At 45.2% G+C, this 22,564-nt stretch overlaps 1 protein-coding gene across 1 annotated transcript; it reads right to left on the bottom strand.

Moving 5' to 3' along the window:
- Window positions 1-6,728: 6,728 nt before the first annotated feature.
- LOC124476508 (keratin, type I cytoskeletal 18-like) lies at window positions 6,729-22,149 on the bottom strand. Its single transcript, XM_047033686.1, has 7 exons — window positions 21,901-22,149; window positions 18,768-18,850; window positions 14,723-14,879; window positions 13,847-14,011; window positions 13,552-13,677; window positions 9,787-10,007; window positions 6,729-8,745 (listed from the first exon to the last, which is right to left on the bottom strand). Exons 1-7 carry the CDS (start codon window positions 22,066-22,068, stop codon window positions 8,625-8,627), a joined length of 1,041 nt encoding a protein of 346 aa, XP_046889642.1. The 5' UTR covers window positions 22,069-22,149; the 3' UTR covers window positions 6,729-8,624.
- Window positions 22,150-22,564: the final 415 nt, after the last annotated feature.

Below are 22,564 nucleotides of genomic sequence, written 5' to 3'. Positions count from 1 at the left end.
TAACATCTCAGCTACCAGACCTAGTGTAAAGTAACTTCTCAACTACCAGACACAACTTAAAGTAACATCTCAGCTACCAGACACAGTGTAAAGTAACATCTCACCTAAAAGACACAGTGTAAAGTAACATCTCAGCTACCAGGCACAGTGTACAGTAACATCTCAGCTACCAGGCAGAATTTAAAGTAACATCTCAGCTACCAGACACAGTGTAAAGTAATATCTCAGCTACCAGACACAGTGTAAAGTAACATCTCAGCTGCCAGGCATGGTGAACAATCAAATATGACAATTACAGTGCAACAGCATTTGTATATCAGTGTTCCACATTAGAGGGCAGCATAGTCACAACAACGACCAGAGGCTATTTTCAAACTGTCGGAGTCACAGTTAGACTTGGGCTTTCATTCATTTTTCAAGAAAACATTTCCATAATCATGGTGCCTGTTTTGTCAAGTTTACATGATCACACCTAAAGTCTAATTGGAACTGAACACTTGTCTTCTGTTGCGCATTGTTGCAACTTACTTTAACAGTTGTGAAAGAATGAGATAAAGAGTGAGAATTAAGAAGAAAGCGGGAGAGGGAGTTGGAGCGAAAACAAAAAAGAAAGGCAGAAATACAGTCAAAGAGATTTTGAACAAATGAGAAAGGGAGAGAGACAATGAAAAAGGGAGCAAGAAAAGACAGAAGAGTGTGAGAGAGATAGAGAGAGATAGAGAGAGAGGCCAGATTCGGTGGTTTTAGGTTGTCTCTCTGCTCTCTGCTCCCTCACACAATGGTCACCGTAACCACGGCAACCCCCCAACTGCTCAATCATTGTTTTGACAACCGTAACCAACTTCCCGCACATTCCTCTGCAGCCTTCAGACTGGAGCACAGCTACGACAGACTAATGATTACTCCCTGAGACACCTCTGGGTGTGTGTGTGTGTGAGTGTCTGTGTATGGGGTGTGCGTGAGTGTGTGAATGAGTGAGTGTGTATGTGTGTGTGCATATATGTGTGAGTGTGAATGAGTGTATGTGTGTGTGTGAGAATGAGTATGTGTGTGAGTGATTGTGTGTGTGAGTGTGTGGTGTGTGTGTGTAACTGATAGACCCAGGGCAGTCTGGCAGGGTTTGTTGTAGATGTGTTGCAGGACGGATGTTCTTGTCCAGAAGAGACAACTAAGATGGTTTAAATGAAGAAAGGACAGCAGGAGACAGAGAAAGACTGTTTGGAGGGACCAGATGAAGACATGACACAGAGAGAGAGAGAGGGTTTGGAGGGTCCAGATGAAGACATGACAGAGAGAGAGAGAGAGAGAGAGAGAGGGTTTGGAGGGTCCAGATGAAGACATGACACAGAGATAGAGGGTTTGGAGGGACCAGATGAAGACATGACACAGAGAGAGAGAGGGTTTGGAGGGTCCAGATAAAGACATGACAGAGAGAGAGAGAGAGAGAGAGAGAGGGTTTGGAGGGTCCAGATGAAGACATGACAGAGAGAGAGAGGGTTTGGAGGGACCAGATGAAGACATAACAGAGAGAGGGTTTCTACACAACACTCTAGTTGGTCTGGATCGTCATGGAAACACTGGGAAGCCCCTCTGGACGTCAAAGTTTCTGCTCAACAGGAAATGAGTTTCCTGAGTCAGAGGCCAGTCTGAGAGTGTGGATGTGAGTGTGTGTATGAGTGTGTGTGTGTGTGTGTATGAGTGTGTGTGTGAGTGTGTGTATGAGTGTGTGTGTGAGTGTGTGTATGAGTGTGTGTGTGAGTGTGTGTATGAGTGTGGGTGTGAGTGTGTGTATGAGTGTGTGTGTGAGTGTGTGTATGAGTGTGTGTGTGAGTGTGTGTATGAGTGTGTGTGTGAGTGTGTGTATGAGTGTGTGTGTGAGTGTGTGTATGAGTGTGGGTGTGAGTGTGTGTATGAGTGTGTGTGTGAGTGTGTGTATGAGTGTGTGTGTGAGTGTGTGTATGAGTGTGTGTGTGAGTGTGTGTATGAGTGTGGGTGTGAGTGTGTGTATGAGTGTGTGTGTGAGTGTGTGTATGAGTGTGTGTGTGAGTGTGTGTATGAGTGTGGGTGTGAGTGTGTGTATGAGTGTGGGTGTGAGTGTGTGTATGAGTGTGTGTATGAGTGTGGGTGTGAGTGTGTGTATGAGTGTGGGTGTGAGAATATGTGTGTGTGTGTGGGGGGGGGGGTGAGTATGCATGTGTCTGTGTGTTTTGGTGTGTGTGAATGTTTCCTATTCCAAGAGAACTTATAAAATGGTTCTGATTTTAATCACACTTAGATTTATGTTGTTGTGTGGCTTCTAAACATCCAACCCAGTTATGTTTACAAAGTCTTCACTGTTGGTGTGTATGTATGCATGTTTATGTATATGTGTGTTGTGTGTGGACCACTAGAGTGTGTAACTAATCTAAATTGTGTATGTAGTGTGTGTATTTGTGTGTGTGCAGTGTGTGTTTGTGTGTAGTTTCTTTGTGTTGGGTGTGTTTGTCTGTGGGTTTGTGTGTGTGTTGTAGTGTTTGTGTGCGAATAAGCAGATCAGAGTTAATTTAGGGTTCAGATTTTAGTGTTTGCCCTGTTGCCATGACAACAAAAGCACTTGAAGATAAAATATTTTCAGTAAAAGGAGATAAGCTTTGTCCCCTATTAACATGTTGTGTGACCTAACGATGCCCTCTGAGAGACGTTTAGCAACACAGAGTTTTAACTTTTGGAGAGACCCACTACTTTCCAGCCAATGATATTCCAGCAATTCGGTTCCAGCTAATCATCTTTTGCAAGGCGAGCCTTCCTCCTCGGCTTATTCTGTGAAGCTGCTGTCCATCAAACAGGAGCAGGAAGTTCCGACAAGAATTGGCAGCGCAGTTCATTTGAATTTATTAACCAACACCGTTACCTGCTGCGGCTCAAAAAACATTATTTTCTGCGTCAGATGCTGTCATCAAGGTGTGTGTGTGTGTATGTGTGTATGTGTAATCTCAGAGATGGGTGATTGACTGGGTTTGTGGGTATTTCACACTGTTCCTTAAGGTTTCCGAATAGGGTATGTAACATTGGTTGGGCTGAAAATGGCCTGAGTGCTGTTCTATGCCCCCTGATACATCTATAAAGTTGAACAATTGATTTTGGTGTTTCAAAACCCATTGACACTATATGTCTATGTTTAGCCTGTGTTCTGCTTCTTTCTCTCACCAACCGTCTCTGGAGGAGGGGATCCCTCTCTGAATTGTTCCTCCCAAGGTTTCTTCCATCTTTTCTCCTGTTAGGAGATTTTCTGGGAGTTTTTCCTTGTCTTCCTTGAGGGTTTAGGTTGGTTGAGGGGCAGTTCTATCTATTCTATTTTGTTAATTTTTTATGCATATACCTTAATTATTATATTTGTTATCTAGTAGTTGTTTTGTTTTGACCTTGAATATTTGTAACTTGTTTGCCGCAAAATGTGTTATGCTAGTGAGCTGTGCCATGTGGCTAACGTTAAGCTAGTTCTCCACAGACTTTAGCATAAATATATTTTATTTGCGTGTTTAGGAGGCTGTGGTGAGGGAATGAAAGAGAAGAAAAAGGAAATTTGTTCCATTGTCTTTTGCAGGTACATGCGCCATCCTTTGTTTGTTGAAACTGTAGCTATCTCTGTAATCGCTCAACTACTCACACTAATTTTGTAATGCTGAGGGAAGTCTTTTGCAGGAGCGAATAAACGACAAAAAACCCACTGAATTGTTCCTGTGCATGCCCTGAACACACATCCGTTACACTTGCGTGTAAAAAGGGCAATACAAATACATTTGATTTGAAACATCCAGTGAAATTTTCGCGGGAAAAAAAGCTAGGTTGTCTCCTTTTATGGTATGATCATAATTATATAGATCAGCTGCGCGCTGATTGGTTGGTTTACAACGAGTGTAGCTGCGGAGCAAAGACGCAACACGGCCATCAGCACTCATTGAAACAACGAAAGTGGAGACTTGAAATAAAAACGTACAAATAAATGTATTGTGTCTACACAACACTGTTTTAAACAGATTGAATAGACATCATTTGAAATGATTACGTTTGTTGTTTCCACTTCTGTTGTCGAAGCAAACAGGATCGCCTTAGGTGGGTAATAAGCCGTAAGGTGAACCCTGTTATCGTTTCATCCCGCTCCACATTCACCCAGGGAGCACGTACCTGGGGTCAAGTAACTTAAGCTTTTTAAAACCCTGCTTTTTATCAATAGCCTACTTATCAATACCTTTGCGCAAACTCACACTTTCTGCATGTTCCAACGAGTGATTTTGCTTCAGGTGGTAAAAAAGGTTTCTTGTATACTATTATTATATGGCAACGACAGTAAGAGCGCTCTGATTGGCTGATGGGTAGTTACATTTACATTACATTTAGTCATTTAGCAGACGCTCTTATCCAGAGCAACTTACAGGAAGTACAGGGGCATTCCCCCGAGGCAAGTAGGGTGAAGTGCCTTGCCCAAGGACACAACGTCATTTGGTGTGGCCAGGAATCGAACTGGCGACCTTTAGATTACTAGCCCGACTCCCTCATCGCTCAGCCACCTGACTCCAGGGGTAGTCGTGCCAGCGGCATATTGACGTCATCGCCGGTCCACGGTCTAATTCGGATTACTATTGCCCTCCTCTGACGTCAACTTCAATGAGCGATTTTGAGGAGTCAGCTGAGTTTTACTCATAGACGTACAGACATATATATATATATGTCTATATGTGTATGGTTTTACTATCCAGACAATACTGAAGACATCAACAGCGGCAAAGAAATTGTTCGGTCTGGACCTCTCCAGAGGCCCGCAAACGATTTACGGACCTAGCAAGCTGTTGCCTTGGAGATGTTGACAACATGGCGTCTGCTCCAGATTCGTCGTGTTTAATTTGGGATTTTCCGACGTGTTGTTGTATTATATAAAAAAACAGCAACAGCGGCTTAGCAAATCCTTATTCAAATTGTCCAAGGTTTTCATTCAAAACTGTCTTTGGTGAAATAGTTCGAGCAAATGAATAAATGAGTATCGAACTTCACAGGGATCTTCTCATAGAAAAACGTCAGCCATGCCCCTCGAGGGTCTGGTTTCTTGGGAAGAAAAGTGTCAGCATTCCCTGTACAGCCTGGAACACTGCATTTATCACCGTAGTCCATTTTCAATATGAAATATTTCAATATATCAATATTCTTTGTAATTCTGCTGAACTACACAGAGCAGCGGGCAGCAAACTTTTGGGCGTGACCTTACAGACAAGAGCCAAAAAGTTGGAGCCACCGAACTGACGTCAGTTTTGTGGCTTTTTCAAAACCTATCGTTTTACAGCTATATTTTTTAATTGTGAGATTTGCACAGGAAAGAGGTGTCAATGGACCTTAAGGTTCACTGTATGTCCATTTTACCCACTGAACTGTCGTTATTCAACTGTGACAAGGTAAATTCATCTGCAATCAATGACCCCTTTAAGTAGATTTTTCTGGTATCAGTGATTCTTCAATCTTATTGAGTGACTTGTTGCTCTTGTAGGTTAGTTATAACGAAGTTAACTCTTGTACTCGCTGTGAAATATTTTACTGTTGATTGTTCTTCTACAGGTACAGTCTTGCACTTTTTGTGGTTCATGTTGTTTTAATTTGTAACTTGTATAACTGCATGCTCTTACGGGTCTTCCCTTTGGCATTTGTTTAGTTTTTTCACAATGTATGCTTGATGTTTTGGCTGCTTGCAATGGTTGGGGCTACCTCGTTGTTATGATCAGTGACCTTTTCTTTTGTAAAGCTCTCTCTTGGAAGTTGCTTTGGATAAAAGCGTCTGCTAAATGCATAATTGTGTAATGTGTACAGTACATTTCAATCAGGAGACACCTGGTATGAGTAAAGTCAACTGATGTTTATTACAGAATGATAAATGTACTACAAGTATTTGGAGCTTAGACCCCATTGGGAATCATAGATCAGAGGGCGCCTGCTCGACATCCAAAAAGAATCCCCCACAGAGTCCAGACACTGGTGGCGGAAGCCAACGACCCAGGCAGAAGAGCCGAAGAACAGCGACAAGGCACCGGGTGGCGACGGGGAGGTAGAGGGTCGTGCATTTGATAGCATGGACAAACTACACAGGGGGAGAATCTTATTTAAAGGCACGATCATGTGATTCTTTGACAGCGTTAATTGATAAACAGGAGTGCTAATCGAACTGAAACCATATGACAGCCCGACATAGAACGTAGGAAGGGAAGGGAACGTAGAGCGTTCTTAGCGGGGGGAGTTAGTAGTGAACATTATCGTATAAGCCTGAGTGCAGGGATCGGTCTTGCCTGACTGAACTTGCGCAAGCTTCATTACTTCACTATCATTTTTTATTTTTTACACAAATACCTGAACTTTCTACGTCTTACATTTTTCCAACCAGGCTCGTTCCTTTAGTTTTAATCTGTATTTGATGGCATGATCAATATTATTTCTCGTCATTGTGGCCTTTTTTCATTTCCTGGCCATCACGCACAACAAACGTAAGCTAGTCTACAAAGCTACCATGGAGCAAGGCAGAAGGCAACAAGAAGAATGGCTAACTTCTCCCTCCTCCTCTCTTCTCCTCCTCTCTTCTCTCCTCTTTTCTCCTCTCTTCTCTCCTCCTCTCCTGCTTCTCCTCTCCTCCTCCCCTCATGTTACTCCTCCTCCTCTCCTGCTCCTCCTCTCTTCTCCTCCCCTCATGGTACTCCCCTTCCTCTCCTCTTCTGCTCCTCCTCTCTTTTTCCTCTTTCCTCCTCTTCGGTATCAAGCTGGACGGGTGACTACATAACACTCCTAAATATTACATGTGGAATTCACAGACAAAGCGAGAGAGACAGCCTTGTTTGTGAGGCTGCCAGATAAATCAAGTAGCAATAATGCAGCTTAGCTGTTCCCCGCCTGTCCTCTTCCACCCCTCCTCCCCTCCTCTACCTTACCTTCTCTCCTCTCCTTCCAGGATACATATGTGACCAAACAAGGCCTTACTGATACTGGGAAACAAAGTTGTTGTTCTCTCTCTTTCACACACACACACACACACACTAAACTGTGAGCAAATAGCCCAGTAGTTGTGTGGGTTTAGGGCAGAGGCTGGAATGTTGCAAATTGCTGCTGTATGTCATAAAAAACCTCACTACTCTCAAATAACTTTCTGTATGGAGGTATTGAGGGGTGGAGGGGAGAAGGGGTGGATGGAAGTCTGGAAAGGAAGAGAGAGAGGGGTGGAAGGGTGGAGTGCTTGTGGTCTGACAGGTCACCGAGTTTTCTCCTTATAGACCGTTTCCATGGAGACCAGACCAGTGACTCACCCTCAGAATGAAGTAGCCAAACCCTTTTGGGACAGGCCTCAAGTTGCGTCCCTCCCCCTATTTCTCCCTCTGGAGGAATATACTGGTTCTCCCTCTCCCCTCTCTCTCCCCTTCTCCCTCTCTCTCTTTCTGCTGGTCTTGTCAGTGTGACTGCAGCTTGTTGAGCCTCTGGCAGAGTACAATAGAAGAGGATAAACTGCTTCTTTCAGCATAACACGACTCAGCATCCCAGCCCTGACCCCTGAAAACAGCCTCTTAACACAGCCTCTAAACACAGCCTTTCAACTCTGCCTCTAAATACAGCCTCTGAACAAAGCCTCTTAACACAGCCTCTAACTGGACACAACTTCTAAACATAGCCTCTAAATACAGCCTCTGAACACAACTTCTAACTGGACCCCAGGAATGGAAGTTATGCAAGACAGAGTTTCTAATGACACGCAATGGCTCTCGAACACACACGCATACACACACACCCTTTCTTAATTTCCCGTCTCTCTTCTGTGGAATGTTGTGTTCTCTCCAGAGTCCTGGCTCTGGTTTCACGAAGGCGTAAAGGCAAGAACAATAGACAAGTGTGTCCTGAGGGAGGGAGGGCTCTAAGCCCCTGAAGGGACGAGACAGAGGGACCAGAGAAGAGAGAACCTCCAGTCTCGTCTGTCAACAAGAGAGGAACTCCTCCAGGGATTCCCTTCATCAGCACATAAGCTCTGTGCTACTGTAAAAATTAAACTATAATAATGTTGTTTAATGTTTTCTGTGAAGCTATGTTGGCTGTGCTTTTCTGCTTTATTGAGAGTGAAGAGTCCACTGGGTGGTTCACCCCTCTGGAAGCTCTTTCATCACCCTACCACAAACAACCACATGATCTGCAGATTCTCCAGGTCAGGTCTTATCAGACAGCTGGAGCAGGCAGACTAATGAGCAGGACAACCAGCAGGGTTGGGAGAGGGACTAGGGATGAGTGGACTGGGCAGGAGAGAAGGAGAAGGACCTGGCACCCAACACTGCAACCCAGGAAACACTGTTACTATGGTAACAACTTACAGATACACTTTTACTACAGCAACAACCTGCAGATACACTGCTACTACAGAAACAACCTACAGATACAGTGTTACTATGGCAACAGTCCACAGATAAGGTACACTAAACCGAGAAAACGAGCCATGTTCTTTGAGTGAACTGATGGTGTGTTTATTGATACAGAAGCATCCATTACATGAACACAGTATTAATACTGATGGTGGGTTAACTAACACAGCATTAAGGCAGCTGCAGAGATGCTTGGCTGTGTTAATGTTTTTCCACGGTTCACTTGACATCCTGGGTCTCAGAAATAACCTTGCCGTCCACCAGCGTCTGGGTGACTGTTAACACCTTTGTACTCTTCGTCACGTGGGACGTTTTCTTCAGTTCTACAGCATCTTCCAGTCTGCAGGGGGGAGGACAAGTGGAGGAAGAAGGGGGACAGGGAAGTGAGGAAATACATGACACCACTAGTCACATGATTTCCATATGAAAGCCACGCTCCCATTTTTTGCATGTGCCTAGTTTGCATGTGATTTGCTGATTTATCTAAACAGGATAAGTAGAGCTGAACATACATAAGTCATACAAAGCCCCACAAACCAGTCCAGTCCTATGGAAATGTTTAGATGGGATAAATATTCAACGGCACGAAAGCTACTTGGTTTGGTTTTAGAGGATGGTTAAATGCAATGCTATGCTTTTGTAAACTAATGTAGGCTAAATTACGCTTAGCTAAGATTAACTAAACAATAATATGAAAAGTAATACAATGTTTTGCTATGTTGTGCTGTGCAACACTATGCTGTGCTGTGCAACACTATGCTGTGCTGTGCAACACTATGCTGTGCTGTGCAACACTATGCTGTGCTATGCTTTGCTATGTTGTGCTGTGCAACACTATGCTTTGCTATGCTGTGCTGTGCAACACTATGCTGTGCTATGCTTTGCTGTGTTTTGCTGTGTTGTGCTGTGTTGTACAGCCGTGGCCAAAAGCAGCGACATACATTTTGTTTTTGCAAAGCTTGCTGGGCCTTGGCATAAAATGACTGCTAACATAATTTCAGTAATTCATATCATCAGCACAGGGGAAAGTGTGAACTAGTTCTAGCCAGGTGAAATCACTCTATCATTCTGATTGTATTTTAAGAGCAGATTGACTGCTGTAAAAGAGGGGACCATTTGCATAAATTTTACTTTTTCGCCCCATAAAAGCTTAAATGTGCCTTATTGTATTCCAGTATTCTATAGAAACATGTGAAAACATTTTCCTCAAATACTGAACCGTCAAACTTTGCAAAACACAACATTTGTCATTGGCAAGACTTATGGCCATGACTGTACTTGTTATGCTATACAATGCTATGCTATGCTATGCTATGCTATGCTATGCTATGCTATGCTATGCTATGCTATGCTATGCTATGCTATGCTACTACTGACTTACTTGAAGTTCCCCCCGTCTAGCAGCTTCCTGTAGGTGGCAATCTCAGCCTCCAGCTTCATCTTGATGTTGAGAAGGGCCTGGTATTCCTGGGTCTGCAGGGAGACGCTAGCGCGTAGCTGCGTTAGCTCTGCCTCCCGCTGCAACAGCATGCTGTTGTACTTGTCCATCTCCAGGTTGTAGCGCATTGCCACGTCTCGCAGGGTAGCCTCCAGGGAGGATCTCTGGAAGGTTGGGAGCAGAGAGACCACATTGTGTACTGTGCCTTTACCAGGGTACTATGAAAATATGAAATGTTTCCTTTTTATTGTGTTATTGTCTTGGCTGGTTATGTAGTGTTGGATGGAGTTAATGCCTTGGCTGGTTGGATAGAGATTGTTGGATGAGTAAGATCGACAGTGTTACTGTTTAGGAGGTTCAATGATGTGATGATGAGTTAGTGACAGATATGGGAAGTAACAAAGTACAAATACTTTATTACTGTACTTCTTCTGGTATCAGAACTTCCCTATACATTTTTCTGTCAACTTTTACAAAGAAAGTTTACGCAAATATCTGAACTTTCTACTTCTTCACTGTTATTACACTTTTTACACAATTTTTACACTGTTGTTACACACTTTTTACATATAGTTTCTACACAGTGTTTACTCTATTGTACACTGTTTTTACACTGTTATTACACTTATTACACTTTCTATACAGTTTTTAAACTTATTACACTGTTATTATGTTGTTATTACACTTTTTACACTGTATATGCACTAACATTACATTGGTGTTACACTGTTTCAGAAAGGGAAGTAACCAAGTACAAATACTTGGTTACTGAACTTAAGTAGATTTTATCTGGTATCAGTACTTTTACTTTTTCTGACAACTATTACTTTCACTTCTTACATGTTTTACACAAATGTCTGTACTTTCTACTTCTTCACTGTTATTACACTCTTTTTACACAGTTTTTACAGTTTGAACATTGTTATTAAACTGTTATCACACTTTTAACATAGTTTCTACACAGCTTTTAAGGCCATTATACACTGTTTTAACACTGTTATTATGTTGTTATTACACTTTTTACACTGTGTTTACACTAACATTACACTAACATTACACTGTTGTTACACTGTTGCAGAAAGGGAAGTACATTTTCAAACCAGGCTCCTAACTTTAGTTTTAATACATATTTGGTGGCATAATCAATATAATTTCTTGTCATTGCGCACCTTTTTTCATTTCCTGGCTATCATGCACAACAGATGTAAGCTAGTCTATGAAGCTACCATGGAGCAAGGCAGAAGGCAACAAGAATAATAGCTAATGCTATGGATGAGACAGAGGGAGTTAGCAATGTCAACATGACTGAGAATAGAAACATTCGTGATCACCCATGGCCATATATGAGGATGTTTGAAATTGTTTGAAATGTTCTGCGTCACAAAGGATTCCTGGTGAATGCGCTGCGTGTCTATTGTGTCTTTTTGTATTTCAGTAATATAATATGAGGTCCAGTTACCAAGCGTGACACTAAAACAGGTAGTAGTAATGGAGGGTTAGTGATGTGATGGAGGGTTAGTGATGTGATGGAGGGTTAGTGATGTAATGGAGGTTTAGTGATGTGATGGAGATTTAGTGATGTGATGGAGGGTTAGTGATATGATGGAGGTTTAGTGATGTGATGGAGGTTTAGTGATGGGATGGAGGGTTAGTAATGTGTTGATGTGATGTTTAGCTGGGAGGGTTAGTGATGTAATGGAGGGTTAGTGATGTGATGGAGGGTTAGTGATGTGTTGATGTGATGTTTAGCTGGGAGGGTTAGTGATGTCGTTTTGAAAGACAATTGGACAGTCCTGTACAACTCCTTTCCACCCGTGAGGCCTCCCCCCTCCCCCCCTCTACAGTGACGACCCTCTCCATTCAGGAGAGAGAAGTGAACAAACTGTTCAAGAGACAGAACCCCCGCAAAGCAGCTGGGCCGGACTCTCTGGGCCGGACTCTCTCCAGCCACCCTCAAGAATTGCGCTGACCAGCTGTCTCCGGTGTTTACCTACATCTTCAACACCTCCCTGGAGACATGCCATGTGCCAGCCTGTCTCAAGTCCTCCACCATCATCCCTGTGCCCAAAAAGCCCAGGCCAACTGGACATAATGACTACAGACCCGTCGCCCTGACCTCTGTGGTAATGAAGTCTTTTGAGCGCCTGGTGCTGGCACACCTTAAAGCCATCACAGACCCTCTACTGGACCCCCTGCAGTTTGCCTACAGAGCCAACAGGTCTGTGGACGATGCAGTTAATATGGCCCTCCACTTCACCCTACAGCACCTGGACTCCCCAGCATCCTACGCCAGGATCCTGTTTGTGGACTTCAGCTCTGCCTTTAATACCATCCCCGCTCTGCTTCAGGACAAGCTCTCCCAGCTGAACGTGCCTGATTCCACCTGCAGGTGGATCACAGACTTCCTGTCTGACAGGAAGCAGTGCGTTAAGCTGGGAACATAAGTCTCTGATTCCCGGTCCATCAGCACTGGATCTCCCCAGGGTTGCGTCCTTTCTCCTCTACTCTTCTCCCTGTACACCAACAGCTGCACCTCCAGTCATCCGTCCGTGAAACTCCTGAAGTTTGCAGACGACACCACCCTCATTGGGCTCATCTCTGGTGGAGACGAGTCTGATTATAGGTGGGAAGCAGACAACCTGGTGACCTGGTGCAGCCAGAACAACCTAGAGCTCAATGCTCTCAAGACAGTGGAGATGGTTGTGGACTTCAGGAAGAACACAGCCCCACTCACCCCCATCACCCTGTGTGACTCCCCAGTCAACACTGTGGAGTCCTTCCGCTTCCTGGGCACTTTCCTCTCCCAGGACCTCAAGTGGGAACTGAACATTAGCTCCCTCACCAAGAAAGCACAACAGAGGATGTACTTCCTGCGGCAGCTGAAGAAATTCAACCTGCCAAAGACAATGATGGTGCACTTCTACACAGCCATCATTGAGTCCATCCTCACCTCCTCCATCACCACCTGGTACACTGCTGCCACTGCCAAGGACAAGAGCAGGCTGCAGCGTATCATCCGCACTGCAGAGAAGGTGATTGGCTGCAATCTGCCTTCCCTCGAGGACCTGCACACCTCGAGGACCCTGAGACGGGTGAAGAAGATTGTGGCTGACTCTTCCCACCCTGGACATTCCCTGTTTCAGTCACTCCCCTCTGGCAGAAGGCTGCGGTTCATCAGGACCAAAACCTCACGCCATACAAACAGCTTCTTCCCTTCCGCTGTTGGCCTCCTCAACAAGGCCAAAGCTCACACTGACTGAATGTCTTTAAAACTTTTTACATTTTGCACTACACTCATTCCTGTAATATTTGTATTTTATATTGTATTTTATATTGTAAATTGGCAACTTGTATTTTACTTATTGTATATTTTATTTTAATTGTATTCCACTTAGTATTGCTAGTTTATGTATCCTTAGTATAGTTAGACCACATATTTAAATTTAAGATTGCTACATGTTTACTGTATGCACCTTCCTACCAAAGCAAATTCCGTGTCTGTGCAAACTTTCATGGCGAATAAATCCCATTCTGATTCTGATTCTTCTGATGGAGGGTTAGTGATGTGTTGATGTGATGTTTAGCTGGGAGGGTTAGTGATGTGATGGAGGGTTAGTGATGTGATGGAGGGTTAGTGATGTAATGGAGGGTTAGTGATGTGATGGAGGGTTAGTGTTGTGGGGATGTGATGTGTAACTGGGAGGTCACCTGGCTGATGTGGGACTGCAGGTCTATCTGGAGAGTTTGCATGGACCTGCGACTGTCACTCACTGTGACGGTGGCCTGCTGTAGAGACGCTGTGTTCTCTGTCACCTGGATCTGCACCTCTGTAATCTGGACACACACCACACACACACACACATACACACACACGCATACACACACAACACACACACACATCACACATGGAAAAACACACATACATACACACACACACACACACATCAGTTAACAAACGTCTGCACATCATATTGGGAGGTGTCAGTAAAGATCATAGTCATACTTTAGTTTCATGCCATGCTTTCAGCTCCTCCTGGTTCTTCAGGGCCATCTTCTCGTACTTGGCTCTGATCTCAGACATGATCTGGGCCAAGTCGTGGCCTTTAGGGGCGTCTACATCCACCTGCACTCCAGACTGGGACACCTGGGCATGCAGCTCCATCACTTCCTGTTACAGACAGGATGTGAGGTCAGGATGGGTTACATTTAGTCATTTAGCAGACGCTCTTATCCAGAGCGACTTACAGTAAGTACAGGGACATTCCCCCCGAGGCAAGTAGGGTGAAGTGCCTTGCCCAAGGACACAACGTAATATGGCACGGCGGGGAATCATTCCGGCAACCTTCTGATTACCAGCCCAACTCCCTCACCGCTCAGCCATCTGACCCCCGGGTTAGTGTTAAGTTGTATTAAAACCTAGGACAGGTTTTAAGAGAACTGATCGTTTTCAATAAAAACAATCACTAATGTTGAAAAGTTGTGAGTGGGGGTAAATGATATGTGAACACAGCAAATAATCATACTGAACCCTCCCTGTGATATGTCATTATCATACTCAACCCTCCCTGTAATAAAGGCCCTCATACATCAATGTTGAACATTTTCAGCAAAAAGAGCTGTGAATTACCACTAAATTATGTAAAGTAACACTTTTGTGAAGATTTGTTGGAATCAAGACCAGCATTGATAAGTTTAGGCATGTGTGAGTATCAACCAGATGGGTGTAACCTAAAACGAGTTTAGTTGCACTTTAACACTCTTCTGTGAATCTATGGGCACCGTCCTGACCACTACACCCATTCCTCTTCTATCAAGATGCATTTTGCATTTTCATCTCCTGCAGTGGCCTCGTCCTGTCAAAAGAAGGGGCGGGGCTTACAGCCTGGTGGTTCTTCTGCAGGGTGATAAGCTCCGCTTTCAGGGACTCAATGTCGCTCTCCAGGTGCAGACGCATCACGTTGGTGTCATCCAGAACCTTCCGCAGCTCAGCCAAGTCAGCCTCCACCGCCTGGCGCACCTGCCTCTCGTACTCCAGCCTGCACACAACCACAACCACCATGAACACAACCACCATGAACACAACCACAACCACCATGAACACAACCACAACCACCCTGAACACAACCACAACCACCATGAACACAACCACAACCACCATGAACACAACCACCATGAACACAACCACAACCACCATGAACACAACCACAACCACCATGAACACAACCACCATGAACACAACCACAACCACCATGTCCACAACCACCATGAACACAACCACAACCACCATGAACACAACCACAACCACCATGAACACAACCACAACCACCATGAACACAACCACAACCACCATGAACAACCACAACCACCATGAACACAACCACCATGAACACAACCACAACCACCATGAACACAACCACAACCACCATGAACACAACCACAATGAACACAACCACAACCACCATGAACACAACCACAACCACCATGAACACAACCACAACCACCATAAACACAACCACAACCACCATGAACACAACCACAACCACAAACACCATGAATACAGCCACAACCACCATGAACACAACCACAACCACAAACACCATGAACACAACCACAACCACCCTGAACACAACCACAACCACCATGAACACAACCACAACCACAAACACCATGAATACAGCCACAACCACCATGAACACAACCACAACCACCATGAACACAACCACAACCACCATGAACACAACCACAACCACCATGAACACAACCACCATGAACACAACCACAACCACCATGTCCACAACCACCATGAACACAACCACAACCACCATGAACACAACCACAACCACCATGAACACAACCACAACCACCATGAACACAACCACAACCACCATGAACAACCACAACCACCATGAACACAACCACCATGAACACAACCACAACCACCATGAACACAACCACAACCACCATGAACACAACCACAATGAACACAACCACAACCACCATGAACACAACCACAACCACCATGAACACAACCACAACCACCATAAACACAACCACAACCACCATGAACACAACCACAACCACAAACACCATGAATACAGCCACAACCACCATGAACACAACCACAACCACAAACACCATGAACACAACCACAACCACCCTGAACACAACCACAACCACCATGAACACAACCACAACCACAAACACCATGAATACAGCCACAACCACCATGAACACAACCACAACCACCATGAACACAACCACAACCACCATGAACACAACCACAACCACCATGAACACAACCACAAACACCATGAACACAACCACACAGTCTAATATACACCCTGAACGAATGCATTAAGTCATCGACCACATGACTTAATACATACTCTGAACACAACTACAACCACACAACCCTGGACACAAACACAGCCACACATGCCTGCACACACTTACTCCTCCTCCTCCTCCTCTTCTTCCTCCTCCTCCTCCTCCTCCTCCACCTCCTCCTCCACCTCCTCCTCCTCCTCCACCTGGATCCCTGCTACACTACAGTCAGTAGAGCCTACCACGCCGTCCCTCGTGCAGCACTAGGTCACTCTGACCATATCATGGTCCATCAGATTCCTGCATACAGGCAGAAATTAAAGCTCTGTAAACCTGTGACCGGTGGACCAGTGAGGCTATGGAGGATCTGCGGGCATGCTTGGACTGTACTGACTGGGATATGCTCACGACTGCTACCAATAGTCTGGATGAACTCACAGAGGCTGTGACAACATACATCAGCTTCTGTGAGGACTGCTGTATTCCAACACACACCAGGGTGAACTTCAACAACGACAAGCCCTGGTTCTCAGCAGAGCTCAGAAGGTAGAGGTCAGAGAAGGAGGAAGCATTTAGGAGTGGGGATAGAGACAGATTCAAGGGGTCGAAGAATAGGTTTAGCAAGGCGGTGAAAGAGGCTAAACGACTGTACTCAGAGAGACTGAAGCGCCAGTTCTCTGCTAACGACTTTGCTTCTGTCTAGAGAGGGCTCAGGCAGATTACCAACTACTAGGGCAGAGCCCCCCACACCACTAACGACTCTTGCCTGGCCAACGACCTGAACGAGTTCTACTGTAGATTTGAAAGACAAATGGACTGTCCTGATCTACCCCTCCCACCCATGTGGCCTCCCCCCCTCTACAGTGACGACTCCATTCAGGAGGGTGAAGTTACGTAACAGACTTTTCAAGAGGCAGAACCCCTGCAAAGTATCTGGGCTGGACTCTGTCTCTCCTGCCACCCTCAATCACTGCGCTGACCAGCTGTCTCCGGTGTTTACCAACATCTTTAACACCTCCCTAGAGATATGCCATGTGCCAGCCTGTCTCAAGTCCTCCACCATCGTCCCTGTGCCCAAAAAGCCAAGGCCAACAGGACTTAATGACTACAGACCCGTTGCCCTGACCTCTGTGGTTATGAAGTCTTTTTAGCACCTTGTGCTGGCACACCTCAAATCCATCACAGACCCTTTCCTGGACCCCCTGCAGTTTGCCTACAGAGCCAACATGTCAGTGGATGACGCAATTAACATGGCCATCCACATGGCCATCCACTTCACCCTACAGCACCTGGACTCCCCAGCATCCTACGCCAGGATCCTGTTTGTGGATTTCAGCTTTGCCTTCAACACCATCATCCCCGCCCTGCTTTAAGACAAGCTCTCCCAGCTGAACGTGCCCAACTCCACCTGCAGGTGTATCACAGACTTCCTGTGTGACAGGAAGCATTGAGTTAAGCTGGGAACACAAGTGTCTGACTCACAGTCCATCAGCACAGGATCTCCTCAGGGCTGCGTCCTTTCCCCTCTGCTCTTCTCCCTGTACACCAACAGCTGCACCTCCAGTCATCTGTCTGTCAAACTTCTGAAGTTTGCGGACGACACCACCCTAATTGGGCTCATCTCTGACGGGGATGAGTCTGATTATAGGTGGGAAGCTGACAACCTGGTGACCTGGTGCAGCCAGAACAACTTGAAACTCAATGTTCTTAAGACAGTGGAGATGGTTGTGGACTTCAGGAAGAACGCAGTCCCACTTACCCCCATCACCCTGTGTGACTCCCCAGTCAACACTGTGGAGTCCTTCCGCTTCCTGGGCACCATCCTCTCCCAGGACCTCAAGTGGGAACTGAACATCAGCTCCTTCATCAAGAAAGCACAACAGAGGATGTACTTCCTACGGCAGCTGAAGAAATTCAACCTGCCAAAGACAATGATGGTGCACTTCTACACAGCCATCATTGAGTCCATCCTCAGCTCTTCTATCACCATCTGGTACGCTGCTGCCACTGCCAAGGACAAAAGCAGACTGCAGCGTATCATCCGCTCTGCTGAGAAGGTGATCGGCTGCAATCTGCCTACCCTCGAGGACCTGCACACCTCAAGGACCCTGAGGCGAGCGAGGAAGATTGTGGCCGACTCCTTCCACCCTGGACACTCCCTGTTCCAGCTACTCCCCTCTGGCAGAAGGCTGCGGTCCATCAGGACCAAAACCTCACGCCATAATAACAGTTTCTTTCCATCTGCTACTGGCCTCTTCAACAAGCCAAGGACTCCCACTGACATTCATTCATTATTTAACCCAGTATCTGATTGCACTTTGCATGTTGACCACTCATGCTGCTCATTCTTATTCTTATTCTTATTTTTATATATTCTTTATTTTATATTTAAATTGTTTTATTCTTAGATTGTTTAGTTCTTAGGAATAGTTAAACTTTTGTACCTTTACTTAATTTAAGATTTGTATATGTTTAGTGTTTGCACCTCCCTGCCACAGTAAATTCTGTGTTTGTATAACATACATTGCGAATAAACCAAATTCTGATTCTGATTCTAACTCCCCTACTCCTTCTCCCCACATGCATGCACACACACTAACTTGTTCCGGAAGTCATCAGCAGCAAGGTCATGGTTGTCAGTTTGCATCACCAGTCCAGCGTTGGTTATCGTCATCTCCATTATCTGGGGGGTGAGACTGAAAACAGTTACCCTGGTAACCATGGGGGTGACCCTAACCCTGATGGTGACCCTTAATTACCTTAACCCTGATGGTAACCCTAACCCCTGGGGACCCTAACCCTAGATTGAAATGGTGGCTTTCACTTTGAACAATGACGGGACATGCCCAGTCAAGGTCCAGTATTTTATGATCCTAACTCCATTTTATGATCTTGAATACAAATTCCAGTGAAGCAGGAAGTAGAGCTGGTGTTGTGAAGTGGACCTAAAGTCCACGTTGATAACTGAGAGATAAGAAAGAGGGACAGAGGTCATTGTGATGTCTAATTCGGGGGTCAGATGGCTGAGCGGTTAGGGAATCGGGCTATCAGTCCAAAGGTTGCCAGTTCGATTCCCGGCCATGCTAAATGACGTTGTGTACTTGGGAAGGCACTTCACCCTACTTGCCTAATGTCCCTGTACTCACTGTAAGTCGCTCTGCATGAGGGTGTCTGCTAAATGACTAAATGTAATGTAATTAGTGCTGTCAGTTTAACACGTTATTAACGGTGTAAACGCAATCCCATTTTAATGGCGTGAATTTTTTATCGCGCGATTAACGTTCTTTTTGGCCTAGCAAACGTTGTCGTTTTTTTCACATGCTGTTGCAACAACTACTGACATTAGAAAAACTACAACACCACACCGGATCTAGCTAGACCGGAAACAAAACCACAGGCACGCCGCACACACTTGCTTGCGAGCCGGCTAAAGAGTGTAAGCTAACGTTTTGTTTTGAGTGGATGGAGAGCGTGAGACGCCACATGATGTTGTGTCCTTGGGCAAGGCACTTTACCCTACTTGCCTCGGGGGGAATGTCCCTGTACTTACTGTAAGTCGCTCTGGATAAGAGCGTCTGCTAAATGACTAAATGTAAATGTAAGATTCTGAATGGAAATTTAACTTTTAAAAAGTTGCCAAATGGTTTCATTGACAGGACCAAAGTGCTCTGTGTGTTTTGTCGTTGTGAACTGAGCTATCAACGCAGCACATCCAGTCTGAAATACCACTTTCTGGTCAAGCACACAGCTGATGCGAATTATCTGCCCCCTCGTCAAAGCCAGGCGATTGCAATGTTGTTTGCAATTTAAAAAAATACATTTGCACCAAGCAATCCGATCCATTCTCCATATTGATAAGGGCATTCACATGAGAAAAAATAATTGTCCAAAAAGAAATCAAGGGACATTTAGAATAGATAAAAATGTGTGATTAATTGCGATTAATCGCGAGTTAACTATGACATTAATGCGATTAATCTCGATAAAATATTTTAATCGTTTGACAGCACTAACGGTGTGTTTACACTGCAGCGTTTTTTACCGCTCTGCACTACTGGCCTTCCCACAGTGCACCATGCTCAGGGGCGTGTCAGACAGATTAATTCAGAGCTGTAGTTCTCTTAAATCACTGTTGTAGTTCATATAATGTCATGGCAAATGTGCAGACAAAATACAACTTTTACACACATTAAGCAAAAATCCGATACGCTTTCTAGATCTGACATGATCTTATCTACAGCACACAATAGGTTTTCCCATAAATTGCTGGTGTTTTTTTTATTGCCATAACAAATGTGAGCTAATCTGGAGTTAACCTTAGCTAACATGCTAGTTTTTCATATGACTGTAAAAAAAGAAGAAAGAAAACCCCTTTATTTCAGAATTGTCTTCCAAATTTAACAAGGTTGCACAACTTGTAATTTTTGCAATTTGTAGCATTTTATTACTACATGTTAGTCTGTAACATGAAGGCAAAACTGATTCAACCATTAAAACCATATATCCTCTGAAAGCTTATGCCCTCAGGATGTTATCTAATGAGACAAGAGGCACGTCCTTCTCTCCATATTAGTATGCTGGTGATGCATAATAAATTCGGTATTAGTAAATGGAGTAAATGGCTGATACTTTTTTGGGCTGTGCCATTTAGGGAAACGGATTCAACCACCTAACCCATGTATTTACTGAAAGCTTACATCCTAAGGATGTGATCTGTGGAAAAGACTACAGGTTTGATGACACATTTGACCATTTCTGAACTGTCCAGTCATGCTTTAGGGAGATGCAAATGTTTTAAGTAGCCTACATAATTATCAGGCTTCTAAACCTATACCAATTGTAAATTTGATACGCTGATAACATGATTTACATCTCAGAAATCATTATATGAACAATCTACATTAAGCTTATGTCAATTATCAATATGAAAGAATGCTCAATGCATCTCCATGTCTCCTGATATAGCCTTGGTGGTTGAGAGTGAGTTAGAGGCAGGGGCAGCATGCAGGGGCAGTGGAGACAGCTCTGTTGCTGAGGTGAGTGCTGAAAGGTGACAGGTAGTTGAAGATGTCCCAATGCTTATTGGGAAGTTTAGTTTTTAAAATATTTAAATGTCCAGCCCCTCAGTATATGTATAACAACTATGGTAGTAATAGTTGTGGTAAATGCACCAGAATGCGGGAAATTGCATCTTAAAAAAATTCTGGGGGAGAAACCCCAAGACCCTCCGGCAAAATGTGTTCTCCCCACTTTCAAAATGCTGCTGACGTCCATGCTGATACATTTACATTTAGTCATTTGCCAGACGCTCTTATCCAGAGCGACTTACAGTAAGTACAGGGAAATTCCCCGAGGCAAGTAGGGTGAAGTGCCTTGCCCAAGGACACAACGTCATTTGGCTCGGCCGGGAATCGAACTGACGACCTTCAGATTACAAGCCCGTTTCCCTAACCGCTCAGCCACCTGACTCCCCGATGACTGATACATCACAACACAGTAGACTGATACATCACAACAAAGTAGACTGATTCATCACAACACTTTAGACCTGCTGAGTTTCTGAACTGGCTCGTGTTTCTATCTCTGCCTTTGTTAGCAATTCCCCCTCACCTTCTCGCGCAGGTCGCCCCTCCTTCACATGCCTCCTAACCAGTTCCCCTCCTGCCTACCTCCTTTTCAGGCCCTAACAACACAAAAGGCCTTCTCTCTCCCCCCCCTCTCTCTCCCCCTGACCTTCTCACGCAGGTCTTCTAGGATGGCCTGGTAGCGGCTGTAGTCGTGGAGGTCTGGTCCTCTCTTCTCCAGAGCCTCTCTGATCTTCAGCTCCAGTTTGCCGTTGGCCTGCTCCAGGTTCCTGACTGTCTCCAGGTAGGAGGCCAGACGCTCGTTCAGGTTCTGCATGGCAAACTTCTTTCCCCCGGCCACCCCGCCCCCCCCAGGCCCCCAGGCCCCCCCAGAGTTGATCGTCCTTACAGCCCGGCCCCCAGCCCCCCAGCCCAGACTGCCGTGGCCGTACCGGCCCCCCTCGGCCCCCCAAACTCCCCCAGTGAGACTACGGGAGGCCCTGCTACCCCGGTCCACATTCAGCGCGTACAAGGAGGAGCTGAGATTTTCCATCAGAGCGGTGAAGAGGAGAGCGTCGGAAAGACAGACAGATGAACTGTGAGCTGAGCAGAGTGGAGGAGGGATAAAGACAGACAGATGAACCCTAACCTGAGCAGAGTGGAGGAGGGATGAAGACAGACAGATGAACTCTGAGCTGAGCAGAGGGGAGGAGGGATGAAGACAGACAGATGAACTCTGAGCTGAGCAGAGGGGAGGAGGAATGGGGTTTTATGTGTGCAGAGCAACACTGGGGTGTGTCACACTCCTCCTTCAGATCCTTATCTCTGCATGA

This window comes from Hypomesus transpacificus, chromosome 14 (assembly GCF_021917145.1).
Source record: "Hypomesus transpacificus isolate Combined female chromosome 14, fHypTra1, whole genome shotgun sequence".
Classification (NCBI taxonomy): domain Eukaryota; kingdom Metazoa; phylum Chordata; class Actinopteri; order Osmeriformes; family Osmeridae; genus Hypomesus; species Hypomesus transpacificus.
Note: the sequence above shows the minus strand (reverse complement) of the source record. Positions and strands in the feature narration are given on the sequence as shown.